A 14,835-nucleotide genomic window follows, 5' to 3' on the forward strand; every position below is an offset into this window, starting at 1 on the left:
TAAATAAACCCAGTCAGTGTTATAATTCAGCTTTCAAATGAGATGTGGTGACTGTACGCATACTTCTAATGCTGAAAATATACTACGTTACACACTAATCAGGCTTGCATGGTAAAGTTGCTTGTGGAACTTGGGTTCTTTTAGCGTATCAGTGTGGATTACGGTGTACGTTGTTGTCTTCGTGTCAGTGTGTTAGGAGGCATTCGAACTGTAGGTAGAGACAGGACACTCACAACTGACACTGCAGCTTGTATAATGTCAGTGTCAAGCTTGTCAAGATGCTATGTCAAAATCAAAGCTAGGAGCATGGGAAAGAGCTATTTGAAGCAATGTGGGAAGGAGGCTTGGGAAGATGCCAATGTCTTATGCCAGAAGTCACAGGCAATTATCAGAGGTGGCATACTTCAGATGTGTCTGCTCTCCAGTGTGAGTAGGAAAAAGAGCAGAAACTAGATCTACCTGTCCCAAGCTCTGGAAGGACTAGGACTGGTCCTAGGGCTGAATGAAAACTCTTAGTTGAAATTGTTTTCTAATTGAGAGTCTTAGAGAACTGAGATTTTACATTATTAAGTTGGATTCTTCTTTTATTTACCAGTTATCTCGAGGAAATGGCAAGCTCCCTTCAGTTCTAAATATACGGTTTAAGGGATAAGACCAAGTGTGAATAACTTGTACTGTTACTAAAATGCATAATACCAATGTTACTTGTAAGCACTATAATGCTGACAGAGGATTGTATTCTACTCATTCAAGCATTGTTACAATAGTAACTTTTCTGGAGGTACTGCAAGATTTACCCCGTCTATCCAGTTGCTAGAGTTTTTGAGGGTGAGGAGGATCCTTTTTGGGGCCCTACTTTGAAATGTTGGTAGCAGACCCACTGAATAGTTAAGGAAAATCAACAGCTTGTAGCATGACTGAATACAAATCTAATTTACTCTCTCTGTCTACTCTAATCTTGAGTTGGAAGGGGACCCACAAAGATTATCAAGTCCAACTCCTGTCCCTGCACAGGACTACCCCAAAATTCACACCATGTCTCTGAGGGTGCTGTCAAGTGCTTCTTGAATATCGACAGGCTTGGTGCCGTGACGGCCTCCCTGAAGAGCCTGTTCCAATGCTCCACCACCCTCTGGTTGAAGAACCTTTTCCTAATATCCAACCTAAACCTCCCCTGGCACACCTTCCTGCCAGTCCCGACCTCACTGGTGGCCAAGAGAGATCAATGCCTGCTTCTTCCCTTCCCTTTGTGAGGAAGCTATAGACCACAATGAGGTCTCCCCTCAGTCTCCTCTCCTCCAGGCTGAATAAACCAAGTGACTTTAGCTACTCCTCATACAGTTTCTCAGATTAAGTTTGGGTGGTGGGAACCAAGGCCTCATCAGAGAGGCTGATGTGCATCTATTTACCTGCAGCATGTGACTTGTTTCTTCTCCTCAATGAGATTAAAGATGAGACAAGTTATTTGCAAGCATCCTCGCTTCCTGTTTAGACACGTGCCTGGATGTTACCTTTGCATTTAAAATTGGTTTATACGAAAGCTAAATTAGTTTGTTATATTATCAGCTTTATCAGCTTGCCTCAGAAATTAAGCCTACAGGAGATAGCCACAGGTATGGAGTCATGTCTATACTGGTAATGTTTTGAAGAACCGTGGTTGTTAAGTATTCCACCTTACTTCTTGTAACTTGACATAACTGCTTCAAAAAAGAATGCTGTTCTAAATTTTATCTGGGGGGGGACAGGGATGGACGGACAAAAAATACCCCAAAACACTAAAGATGGAAATTGGTAGGCTTTAGAGGCCTCTCCTGTTCCTGACTTGACTCTTGCTCATGTGTGTCCTCAGAGTGCCCTAATAACAAGATCCATAATGCACTTTCCTTGATTTATGAATGTGCTAAGTCTATTTTAAGCGTTAAATAAATCCCTAACCTTATTCTTTATCTTGTTTGAGAGTTAGGAGACTCCCAAAATTCTGATCGATGAACAGTGGCAGGTATGAAGTGCTTTTAAAGATACCATTTGTCCCTCTTTAAACTCATTTTTTAAAAATGATAGTAGATAAGTGTAGTGGCTGATTCAGTGATTCCTGGAGCTAATACCATCACTAAAACTGAATTCTGTGAATCTTAGATTTCTCAAGCAGCAAATAAAAATAAGATATTTCATAGCGTGTGATGCAGAAGCTTTTTCCTTTCACGGGAAGGATGAATCTATTGCCTCTTCTGCTGTAATCTTCTGACCCCTCTTTAGGATTATTTTTCTTAAATCTTGTTCTTGCTACAGAACAATGTTCGTGCTGCTGCACTAGCAACTGTGAACACCTGGGCTGAACAAACTGGCATGAAAGAGTGGTTGGAAGGAGAAGACCTGTCTGAGGAGCTCAAGAAAGAAAATCCTTTCCTAAGGCAAGAGGTAGGCTTCTGTTAAGTAAACTTCTTGGTTTTGTCTAATCAAAAGAACACTACTTGCTATGGGCTATGTTTATCTATGCAGACTGAAATAACGTAATGCTACCGTTACATGAGTAAACAAGTAGCTGTGTTGTCTTAATGACACAAAGTTGTTAAACCCCAAAAGGCTCATAATAAGCTTTCTTCCTGAACGATAGCTGTCATTCAGATTTCAGTGCCTCCAAAATGAAACTTTTATCTGTTTTGATCAGCATTTTAAGAGCTAGTGCGTTGTCCCTCAAATTAACCACACGGTAACGAAGACTAGAGCTGAAGTGGAGGCATTAATATATGTGAGGTTGATAAAATGCAGCCAGAATTCTGATGTTACTTTCAAAAGCAAGAAACAGCCTGCACAGTCTTAAGAGACCAGGCGCCAATTTTTAAGATAGCTGCGTATTAACATACTGTACTTAATTTTTAAAACTCTTTAAATTGCTGACGTGAAAGTTGTTGGTTAAGAATATTTATCTGCAAAAGGTTGGGGTGGGATTTTTTTCTCCTATTTACTTAGAGGTATGTGAAGGATTATTATTCAGGCTCTTGTGGCCTGATAGAGCACCATCAGTGCTTCTTCAAAAACTTTTATTTTAAAACTTCCTTTCAGCTTCTTGGTTGGCTGGCTGAGAAGTTGCCTACCCTCCGTTCTGTTCCTTCTGACCTACTCTTGTGTGTGCCTCACCTGTACTCCTGCCTTGAAGATCGAAATGGGGATGTGCGTAAAAAGGCGCAGGATGCCCTGCCATTCTTTATGATGCATCTTGGCTTTGAGAAGATGGCAAAAGCCACCAGCAAGCTGAAGGTATTTCTGTTGCTAAGATTAGATAATGTGACCTTGAATGAGTGGATATTAACAAGTCAGATTCACAATCTTATGATATGCTGTCTTGAGTCATGTAAGCTTGTCTGCATTGAATATTTTCAGGGGGCCTGAAAATAGTATCAGGATGCTGCGAGCTAGAGCTTTCTCTGCTTCAGAAATACTACTGCCACCACAGGTTTATCACTTCAGGAGCTTGGCATTTATTAGCTCTGCTTTTCTTCTGCCTGCAGAGAGCTTCCATACCAGTTAGTGTCCAACTGTGTGCCTTTGAACACGTGCTTTAAGATGGCTTCTAGCAATTTGGTGTATCTTATAGACCCTTGAGTGCTGAATCACTGTTAGGGCACTCCATTAACATCACAGGGTTGATCACCTAGAACGATGTCTGGTTCACATGTTTCCCATAGGCCAGAAGAAACTTAACGGAAAGATGTTTTTATCTCAGAACAGAAATATTTTAAAACATCAATGTTTTCAGATAAGTGTCCTAGGGGAAGATGCTAAACAGAATAGCTTTTTTAATCTACTGTCATTGTCATTATCTGTGCGTGTGTTAGTAATCAGTATCACCAATCTTTCCAAATACATCACTTCTGTTCCCCCCTTCTGTTCTCTAGCCCACTTCCAAAGACCAAGTACTGGCTATGCTTGAGAAAGCCAAAGCCAACATGCCAGCCAAACCAGCTCCTCCTGCTAAAGCACCTTCCAGAGTGGTAGGGGGAGCAGCTCCAGCCAAATTCCAACCTGCATCAGGTAACCTTTCCTACATTCTGGGAAATGACTGAGAAAGGTGGGTTTTGAAGCTTTTTGACATGCCGGAGGAAGAAACAAACTTAGCAGAAGGAAAGGAATTCAGCATAGTTAGGGTTACAAATAGCTTTGTAATCTAGTGAGTTCTGTCTGCAGATCTGGTCTTACTTGCAGTTGAGTCAACATCCAATGTAGGAGGGTTTTTCCTTTCCACATGACCATCTGTCTGCTGCTCTTTGAAAATAGCTACTTGGCATTGAAGCTAAAACACATGGACTAGAGGGGGGTGGGGTTTTTGTAACACTAATCTGATTTTAACATAACACTTCTAGAAATTAATGTGAAAACATTTTTATCTGGACTGCTTCCTCAGTACAGTTCACTGTGGGGCCACCAGAATGCTTGTGCTGACATAAAAGAGAGGGTAACGGTATTAGGGGACAGGTGATCTGAAGAAGCAGTCCTGCCTTATCTCTCTGCTGGTGCTAGCTTGGCTGCTCAAACTGGGTGCAACTACAGCTCTAGGCGTTAGCCTGCAGAGTATGTATATGTGTGTGTGTGCATTTTTAAATTGTTTTGATAATGACAAATTTGCTAAAATATTATGGTCTTAATTATGAAAACTTCATATGCCCATGTAGAATTTAAGAAACTTCTGTTATGGGTCTGAAATCCTCAGACCTCTGTGTATGAAAAGCATATTGTATCCATGAACAGTTTTTATTCTGTCCTAAAAATGGAAAACTCTGCTGACCTAAAATGAGCTTGCTGGTAGTCTGAAATGGTCTACTGTTTCTCCAGCAGTTGCTGAGGATTCAGGGTCCAATACCATGGAATCCAAGCCTGATCCTAAGAAAGCCAAAGCAGGAGGAGTGTCCTCTAAAGCTAAGGTATGTTGATTTCATTTTGTATAAAGTCAGTTCTATGAAGTTTAATAGCTGTAGTTTGTTAATGTATTCTAGGTAGAAGTGTATAGCCCTTAAAGTCTGTGGTGTCAAAAATGCAGTTTTGTGAGCAGCTCAGTCTATGTTCTAAACTTGCTTGGCCTCCTTGATTTTGTTCTGCTGAGAATTCATTCTTACCACTGCAGTTCTAATGTTATACTTTTGAATACATGTATCAAAAGAAATCTTGCCCTTCTTTATAGTACGAAGGCTAAAATGTTCCCCATCACAAGTGCAAAAAGGAAAGGAAGATGCTTAAATGTGTACTAATCTCAACTGATTACACTTGAATTTGTGGTTAGGTTTTTATGTTGTTTTGTGTTGCGATAATTTTTTGCTATTAACTTTAAAGTTTGTCCTACATGTATAAATAAAAAAAAGAAAGGAAGAAAAAAGACCAAAAAAACCCCCAAATTGTTCTACAGTCCCATTGCCTGAGGTAGTGCTGTGACGAGAACATTTGATGTAGGTCCAGATTCATGCCAGGAATGAACAGAACAAACCTTGAAGGATGTTGTAGATTTGCCTAAGTCAATGTATTCTGTCAAAACTCTGATGCTAGGGTTAATGCCCTTGTTGCGAATGCATGAGAAGGTTTGGAATGGTAACCCTTAAGAGCAAATAGCTGTCTAACAACAGAGCCTTTTCTGTGGCTTATTTACAGCAGTCAGATGTTAATAGCACTATGTCCAAGGGCAATACCAGCCTGTCCAAAACTAATACAAGCCTCAGCAAAGGCAGTACCAGTCTGACAAAGAGCAAATCTATCAAACAGGTACCACACTGGCTTTAAGGGATGCGTGTGGGTGACTAGCACACTGGCTGAGCAATGTGCTATATTTCACAGGGTACTACTGCACACACTGTCATGGGTATTGCTTCCACAGCAGCAGAGCACATACTTTTACAATTCTAATCAACATTATTCTTCCAGCTTTTCTCTGGCTCTTGTACAGATGGGCAGCATGAGGTTGGCTGGTATTATAATGCTTGCAATTGACTGAGGCATATACGTCTTGTGTTGCTTGTTAATACCTTGCTTTTTTTCAGGGTGTACAGGGGAAGAAAGTGCTAAGCAAGCCTAATTTGAAGGAAGATGATGATAAATCGGGTCCTATTTTTATCATAGTCCCAAATGGGAAAGAACAGAGGATGAAAGATGAGAAGGGTCTGAAGGTGAGAAAAATCTTAATGTATTCACAAGTTTTTTCAGGAGTTTGAATGCATTCTTTTTTCTTTAATTTAGAATTAAACATGCTGTGGCATAAAAGTGCTAGTCTTTGTCCATCCCTTGGATTGATTATCTAGTTCTTCAGTTGACTTTTCATGGGCCAATATCTGGTTTACTGTGGTAATCTGATTTCCAAATTTTGTGTATTTATACACTCATAAAAGCCAAAGGCCTTTTTACAACTTCCAAGAGATGGTCTTCAGTTCTGAAGTATCGTCAAGCTTTTACTGAAAAGAGTTGACTAATTTTGAAGTTCTAGGATACAGTGTAAATGCTTTAATATACTAATTTTGAACAGCCTCACTTATCAAGCTTGTGTTTTGTAGGGGAATTCTATTACTTAAACCATCCGTGCTGTTTGTAACTTGCTAGTAAATAGGCCTATCTATAGGTTAAAACCAACCACTTGAAGTTATAATAATTAAGGTAATGGCCTAAAGATAACCAGTTCACATAGGGAAAATTTTTCACATAAGCAAAGGTGAGCAAGCACCACTGCATTTGTCCCATTACTTGTTTATAACGAGAAGACTTTGAAAACAGATTCTAAAGCAGAATTAAAAAGGATGCAATTTGCAGATTCTTTCAGGAAGAAAAGGTATTGCTTGGTTTGAGTTCCAAATGCTCCGTCTTACAGGTGTTAAAGTGGAATTTCACTACTCCCCGTGATGAATATATTGAGCAGCTAAAAACTCAAATGTCCAGTTGTGTGGCCAAATGGCTTCAGGATGAGATGTTTCATGCAGACTTTCAGCACCACAACAAAGCACTGGCTGTTATGATTGAGGTGAGTTTGGATCTGTGGTAGTAGATGACATTTTTTAGAATTATTCTCTGCTATTAAACATTCTGTTTGAATTAAAATTGAGTAGGAATTCTCTGAGGACCCATGGGGTTATTGTTCTGTGAAGTTGAAACCTTAACATGTATAGAAATAACGTTCAGAGGCATGATGAAGTTGGTGTTGTTTCTTGGGAGAAGGGGAAACTTCCTCACTGGAGGCTTCTCTTAGGATTTCCAAAAGCTGTGTAAGTTAAAAGTGAGTACTTGAGATTCTAGGAATCAACCAATAAATGTAGATCATCTTATAAGGCATAGCTTTTCCTTATCCTCTGTTCTTCTCTTTTTTTTTTTTTTCTTCCCTCCTTTTCTTCAAGCACTTGGAGACTGAAAAAGACGGAGTCATCAGCTGCCTGGATCTGATATTGAAATGGCTTACCCTGCGGTTCTTTGATACCAACACAAGTGTTTTGATGAAAGCACTTGAATACCTTAAATTGCTTTTCAATTTGCTGAGTCAAGAAGAATATCATCTTACTGAAAATGAAGCATCCTCTTTCATCCCATATCTTATCCTAAAGGTACAGTTCATTGTACAGAAACTACCCTTATTTTTCATGTGGGATATAGCAGCATACCATCAAAAAACTGTAATATTCACAATATTTGGGATGAACATGGCATTAAATCTAGTTGGGGGCTGGTCACCAGCAGTGTTCCCCAGGGCTCAGTACTGGGGCCAGTCTTGTTTAATATCTTTCCCTCATCCAGATCACTGACAATCGAGCGCACCCTCAGTAAGTTTGCAGACAACACCAAGTTGGGTGGGAGTGTCAATCTGCTTGAGGGTAGGAAGGCTCTGCAGAGGGACCTGGACAGGCTGGATCGATGGGCTGAGGTCAACTGGATGAGGTTTAACAAGGCCAAGTGCTGGGTCCTGCACTTGGGTCACACCAACCCCATGCACCGCTACAGGCTTGGGGAAGAGTGACTGGAAAGCTGCCCAGTGGAGGAGGACCTGGAGGTGCTGGTCGACAGCCAGCTGAACATGAGCCAGCAGTGCCCAGGTGGGCAAGGTGGCCAAGAGCGTCATGGCTTGTATTAGGAATAGTCTGGCCAGCAGGAGTAGGGAAGTGAACGTGTCTCTACTCAGCACTGGTGAGGCCGCACGTTGAATCCTGTGTTCAGTTTTGGTCCCCTTACTACAAGAAGGACACTGAGGTGCTGGAGCCTGTCCAGAGAAGGGCAACGAAGCTGGTGAAGGGTCTAGAGGGCAAGTCTGATGAGGAGCGGCTGAGGGAGCTGGGAGTGTTTAGCCTGGAGAAGAGGAAGCTGAAGGAATACCTTAACACCCTCTACAGCTACCTGAAAGGAGGTTGTAGTGAGATGGGTGTTGGTCTCTCCTCCCAAGTTACTAGCGATAGAACGAGAGGAAAGGACCTCAACTTGCACCCGGGGAAATTTAGAACAGGGTATTAGGAAAAATTTCTTCACTGAAAGAGTGGTCAGGCATTGGAATAGGCTGCCTAGGGAAGTGGTGGCGTCACCATCCCTGGAAGTATTTAAAAGACAGGTAGTTGTGGCACTTAGGGATGTGGTTTAGTGGTGGACTTGGCATTGTTAGGTTGGTGGTTGGACTTGGTGATCTTAAGGGTCTTTCCAAACTGAAATGATTCTATGATTCTAGATTGCATATTCACCATTAAAAGATATTTACCAAAAAGGGTTTTTGCATTGAGAAAAATTCTGGCATTCCTAACATAATTTAGACTGACTGTATCGTGAGACTGTTTAAAATATTCTGTATTTCTTCACCTTTTTTTTTTTAAATTTTCCGTTAGGTAGGAGAACCAAAAGATGTCATCCGCAAGGACGTACGTGCTATTCTGAACCGGATGTGTCTCATCTATCCAGCCAGCAAGATGTTCACTTTCATCATGGAGGGGACAAAATCCAAAAACTCCAAACAGCGTGCAGGTGGGAAATGGCATGATGAACTGGGCAATTGCAAAGTACTTAAAATTGCTTCATTTCACGTCTTGGAAAAACCCAGCATAGTAACGTTTGGTGGAATGTGAGATTTGCCTAGGTATAGCGTTTTATACAAATGCTTTTAAGTGTTTAAAGGATTGGATTTTAAAGTAGTATCATTTAGCTTTTTACTTTTGGTGTCTTTGTACCTTCCAAAGATGAGCAATCTGTTAAATTGCTATCAGCATTAAGATTATGTGTCTCCCTTGAGTAAGCTTGTTGTCTTAGTGAAACAGTACTGGGGAGAACAGTGACAATACTATTGTCCAAGTGACCAAGGGAATCAGTTAATCTGATCAAGACTTTGGAAATAAATGTTTCTATACTGTACATCTGTCTCACTTTATTATAGAAATTATTTCTGTTATGGTGTTTGTAGTTCAAACATCTCCCTAGTTGCCTTGAAAATATCTTACTCTGGTATAACCACAAAGTTATAATATATACCTAATATAGCATTGGAAGCTCACAACTGTCAACTACCTAGATATGAAGTTAACTGCAACACTGTTCATATATGGTAATGGGAAATATTTGAAGGGTATAGGGATCACTGACAGCTTTTAGATGCTATTTGTGTGAAGTAGTGTGAACCTTTAGTTTACTATTCATCTCATAAATCACCGAATATATCTATCATCACCATTATGATTGACACTTCTCTAGAGTGAATGTTCAAGTTGTGCAAGCAACACAGAAATTGGGAGGGTTCTCTTCCCAGCGACTTAAAACTTGAATGTGCCTGTGTCACTTTCTTCCTCTAGAATGCCTGGAAGAGCTTGGATGTCTGGTTGAATCGTATGGCATGAACGTATGCCAGCCAAGTCCAGGGAAAGCCTTAAAAGAAATGGCAACTCATATTGGCGATAGGGACAACACAGTGCGCAATGCTGCACTGAACACCATTGTGACTGTCTATAATGTTCACGGCGACCAAGTGTTCAAGCTGATTGGAAATGTGAGTGTAACTGGAAATAACTCTTTGGGCTTGGTTTGGTGGGGTTTTTTTTTGGTGGGGGTTGGTTGGTTGGTTGGTTGGGGGTTGTTTTGTTTTGTTTCAAATCCTTACATTTTTGTAGGGGACTAGCACCGTTTTGCTTGTGTTTGGTCATGGTACATTTTGCTGTTGGTGCCAAGAGCATTTTGTAATGTTGAAAATAACTTGCTATACCCTAGATCCTTTAAAAGTTGGTTAACTCCTGATTGTGGGATATATAACCTGGGTGTTCATGAATGAAAAACTAAATTGGAAGAAATGAGCAAAATGCTGACTTTCACGGGAATTAAACTGTTTATAAAGAGTAACTTGCTTTGTACTCAAGTGTTACCTATACAGTTGACATTTAGAATGATAGCTGGAAAACTTATTTGGCCAGAAAAGTCTAGTTGTGGGGGCTCCATCGAGGACTCATGGCTGCTTTTTTTATGCCCATCTCCACCAGCGGCTTTGCAGCTGAAGTCCAGTAAGTTTGGTTTGTTCACTTTATCTTATTGCACTCCAGTGCTTAAGGTCTGCATCAGTACTGTGTTGCTTTGTATTGCTGCTGTTTTTTCCTCTGGGAATCACACTTAGCCATGTTATCTGAAATGCAGTAAAAGTTAAAGGTGGCAAAACTCAGTTTCCAGTCTCCAGCAGTGGACAGCCAGTTCACTGTGTAGTCTACAAGTGCTGTGCATAACAGATTAAGTACACTGAATTCTAACCTGAATCAAGAGGTGTTAGACCATTTTTTTTTTTTTCCCCCCCTGTTCTTTTCTCAGAATATGTGGTCTTGGTAATGTTTCTAGCAGCACTTAAACTGATTGGAGTACGATACATATGTTAATGCTTGTAGGAATTTTTTTTGTAGTGTTATATGCTGTAGTGCGTACAAGCTATTGGATGGATATTTTATGAAGTATGATGAGCAGGGAAGCAAGGACACTCCCCCCCCTTTTTTTTTTTCCCTTTTTTGCTTTCTACCTTCCTGAAATGTTGAAACTTAATCTGACTGTTATTTTCAGCGGTAACCATCTCCATGGAAATAATGTTGCATTTTTAGTAACATTTTAGATTCCCGTCTTATTTTAACTGTTGTTCAGAGTGCAATTGGCCTTCTCAGTGTTGCAAAGTCCCTTTGCTTTTGGATTTTCAAGGTTAAGAAAAGAGCTGTAGTACCTGAAACATACAGCCCCTTCTTACCGTCGCTTTTTGAGCATCAGTATGGTTCATCTAGTCCCAACACATATGGATTTTCAGGAAGGTTTCCAAATCGTAGGGGTGCTGGAGAGTGCTTCCCACAAAATTGTCACAGCTACTTCTGTTCAAATGTAGTTATTAGCAACCTTTGATCCTGTAGGTAAGCAAACAAATATTCTTCTCTCTGCATGAATTGGAGCGTTCAGTTGGCTTACCTTGTGTTCAGGTTGAATTGTGACTACATTCAACAGGTTAAGTGTTAGGACTCTGGCTTCTATGGCAAGGTCCATAGTGTTAAAGCATGGCCTGGGCTCCTAATAGGGGATATAGAAAGATGGGTTGGGATTTTTTGTTTGGTTAGTTGGTTGGGTTTTTTTTGCAGCAACACAAGCAACAATTAGAAACACATGATAGTACCATAGTTTGAATTCAAGATTACTTGTTTCTTGGAAATTATGTGGGCTAGAAATAGCTGTATTTGGTATTACAGCCTGTCAATATGGGTTAATTAGCTCCTGAAGTAGCATCTGGCAGTCCAGAGTGGCCCTTTTAGATTGCTGCTAGATGGTGGTATTGACAGTTCCTGCCCTCGGTATTGGAGGACTTCAGTCTGCAGTAGTAAGTGGTATACCTCCTGTAGGTGACTAAGTTTTCTAAAATCCATACAACTCTGAGTGAAAGTGTTGTGTGTTTATAGCTTTCTGAGAAAGACATGAGCATGCTGGAAGAAAGAATAAAACGGTCAGCCAAGAGACCGTCTGCTGCTCCAGTGAGACAGACAGAGGAGAAACCTCAGCGTACTCAAAATATCAGCACTAATGCTAGCATGTTGCGGAAAGGACCAGCCGAGGACATGTCCTCCAAACTCAAGTATGTAATGATACATTCTGGTCTGTAGCCTGTGTAGTGTATGTGCTAATATCATGTCTGGCGATGTTATTTTAGTTCTGTATCATCATCTTTGCATGTTGTAAAAATTGGCCAAATTTAAAACAAAATGTCTGAAACTTTTTTTGTCTTGTCTGTCTTGAAATCTTTCTAAATGGTCTTGTGCCTTTTTTCACTGCTTCTCCATGGACAGAATTATGTATCGCACTTATAGGATGTAAGTACTGCCCACTAACTCCTTGGTAGCAAGGCTCCTGTATCTTTTACTTTCTGTCTTAGTCATCCCTCTCTGAGGGTGACAGGTGGCCAGTTCTAGGTTATTTACAGGTGTCTGTGTTAAAGAAAAAGAAACAAAAAATATGGGTTTCTGCCAAGGTAATTGCAGGCAGACATGGCAATTCCATGTTCAGCAGCTGTTAGAAATAGTGGGAGAATATCTTATGTGTTACGTTAAACTTAGTGTTGATTGGACCCTGTTCATAACTTGTTAGGGCAGATGTACAGGACAGAACTGGATGAGCATGGTGAATTGTAGAGCCTGGGGCAACAGTACCAGAAACAGAAAGCTCAGAAACTGTATTCTTTGTCACCTGCTCGTTATCTTGGAATGAAAGTCCCTGTTTAGAACTACGAATTGGAATATTTCCTTAAAATCTAACGTGCAGCACAAGATATGAGCGATGGGAGTCTTGGGTTCAGATGAGCTTGCAAGGTTGCTGTGTACATATGCATCCTAATCATCGTCTAAAAAAAAAGAAAAAAGCACTTCATTAACATTACATTCCATTAATATTACTTTAAACTGTGCTAGATACCTCTTAAAATAAACCAGTGTGTACCTATCGCAGATGCAGGGTGTCTTGTCGTGGGTTATAAGAGAAACTAGGAAGACAAGTAACTAGTAGCTGCTCTTCCATCCTACAAAAGCTTAGTTTATTAACGACTAGGGGAAAGGCAAAGGGGATTATTAGGGGGCTTGAATAAAATCAGACCTTGAATACCTGTGCTATTCTATTATGAGAGCTTTAGGGCTACCAGTGGATGCTAGTGCGCTTGGCTCTTGTTTATATAGAATAAACACCTCTCTCCTGGTTTCTATAGCCAAAATCGCAACATGGGCAGTCACTCTGAGACAACGCATACAGTTCCACGTGAATTTCAGCTGGATCTTGATGAAATTGAAAATGACAATGGTACTGTCAGATGTGAGATGCCAGCACTTGTACAGCACAAACTAGATGACATCTTTGAGCCAGTCTTGATTCCTGAGCCCAAGTGAGTCTAGTTTTAACTCCTAAGTGTAACCAGTAGGGCAACTTAAAAACTGTTTTGAGAAGATGAATTCACCATGTTAGTTTCTGCATTCAAACTGCGTTACGGAAGAAGGTAGTGCCAGCTAATTTGGAGAGAGATGTCAAAGTGATGGTCTTTCGTACTGTTCTGGAATCTGGGGAGCAGTTTTGTTTAACGAAAAACCTGAGTTCTGTTTGTGTTTTATAGTAAAAGGATCTTGAGTTTGTAAATGCACTACTTTACAAGTAGTGTAATATACATGTTAAAAGGAATGATTCCTTGAGTATTCTCTATGAAAAATAATTTTCCCTTGTCTCTAAGCTGTCATTAACGTATAGCAATTCAGTGTAAACTAGTTGTCTCTCCAAAGAGTAATGAATTCTGTTTTCTTCAACTGTTTAGAATTCGTGCTGTGTCCCCACACTTTGACGACATGCACAGTAACACAGCTTCTACAATCAACTTTGTCATTTCCCAAGTAGCCAGTGGTGATATAAATACAAGCATCCAGGCTCTGGCACAGGTAAGTGAATTAAGGTATACTGTACTAAACTACTTGTCTGCGAGGGTGATGAGTTGCATTGTGGTGGAGCAATCATGTCAGGTGACATGGACTCTACTCAGAATCTCCCTGATGACAAAACCAAGTGCACAGGGGCCATCTGACTCGCTTTAGCAATAGAAACTCCACTCAGATATTGTAGAATAGACTCTTAAACTTTTTTTTTCTTAGTGCTTCTGTGTTCTCTTTGCTTTTTGTCAAGTATCTGTGCTGTAAGTACAAAAAAGCCATTTAAGCCAGTGAGGCTTAATCTTTAAATGTAAACTGTGTTACAGATCCTCAGCAAAAGAATTGTCTTGTCTCATACCTTTTACATGTTTCTATGGTGGCTTTGGCTACTTAGAAGAACTTTATCCAGATTTCATAAAGCTGTTAATTCCAGAATCCGTAACACAGCATTTCATGTTTTCATTTGTGTACAGGATGGGATTGCACTTCTCTAAATGATCAGTAATTGGTTGTATTGGAATTGGCAATAGAAGTCTGTGGCTACTGATTTCAGGTGAAAACTTAGAATACAAGTGCCTTGGCAAAATAGATTGGTCAGGGCAAGACCTTTTCTATAGGACAAGTTTTTAAAATTGTAGCTATTTTGCACTGTTTGCATTATTTTGAATATACTTGGGTGTTTTGTTTTTAAATCTTAGATTGATGAGGTTCTGAGACAAGAAGACAAAGCAGAAGCTATGTCTGGCCACATTGACCAATTCCTTATAGCTACATTTATGCAGCTTCGGCTAATCTACAATACGCACATGGCAGATGAGAAGCTAGACAAAGATGAGATAGTCAAACTTTACAGCTGTATTATTGGGAGCATGATCTCGGTAAGGCTTTGACCTAAAAATCAAGGTGAAGAGCAAATAACTTCTGTGCAGTAGTTGCAGGAGAATCGAAT

The 14,835-nt window shown here is 40.3% G+C and overlaps 1 protein-coding gene and 1 non-coding gene across 3 annotated transcripts in view; both read left to right on the forward strand.

Moving 5' to 3' along the window:
- CKAP5 (cytoskeleton associated protein 5) overlaps window positions 1-14,835 on the forward strand; it is a 54,015-nt gene that overhangs the window by 32,027 nt on the left and 7,153 nt on the right. Inside the window, exons 24-36 of one of the 2 annotated variants that reach the window (XM_075105464.1) lie at window positions 2,290-2,418; window positions 3,064-3,258; window positions 3,897-4,032; window positions 4,831-4,919; window positions 6,024-6,149; window positions 6,842-6,991; window positions 7,362-7,565; window positions 8,826-8,961; window positions 9,780-9,973; window positions 11,892-12,064; window positions 13,184-13,357; window positions 13,778-13,898; window positions 14,585-14,764. In XM_075105464.1, the coding sequence (XP_074961565.1) occupies window positions 2,290-2,418; window positions 3,064-3,258; window positions 3,897-4,032; window positions 4,831-4,919; window positions 6,024-6,149; window positions 6,842-6,991; window positions 7,362-7,565; window positions 8,826-8,961; window positions 9,780-9,973; window positions 11,892-12,064; window positions 13,184-13,357; window positions 13,778-13,898; window positions 14,585-14,764 (2,007 nt within the window). The remainder of the gene's footprint in view (window positions 1-2,289; window positions 2,419-3,063; window positions 3,259-3,896; window positions 4,033-4,830; window positions 4,920-6,023; window positions 6,150-6,841; window positions 6,992-7,361; window positions 7,566-8,825; window positions 8,962-9,779; window positions 9,974-11,891; window positions 12,065-13,183; window positions 13,358-13,777; window positions 13,899-14,584; window positions 14,765-14,835) is intronic. The other variant, XM_075105465.1, reaches the window with a different exon arrangement.
- Window positions 13,937-14,047, forward strand: LOC142062978 (small nucleolar RNA SNORD67). The gene has a single exon (XR_012662599.1). It is a non-coding gene; the product is annotated as a small nucleolar RNA SNORD67 (small nucleolar RNA).

This window comes from Phalacrocorax aristotelis, chromosome 10 (genome assembly GCF_949628215.1).
Source record: "Phalacrocorax aristotelis chromosome 10, bGulAri2.1, whole genome shotgun sequence".
NCBI lineage: Eukaryota > Metazoa > Chordata > Aves > Suliformes > Phalacrocoracidae > Phalacrocorax > Phalacrocorax aristotelis.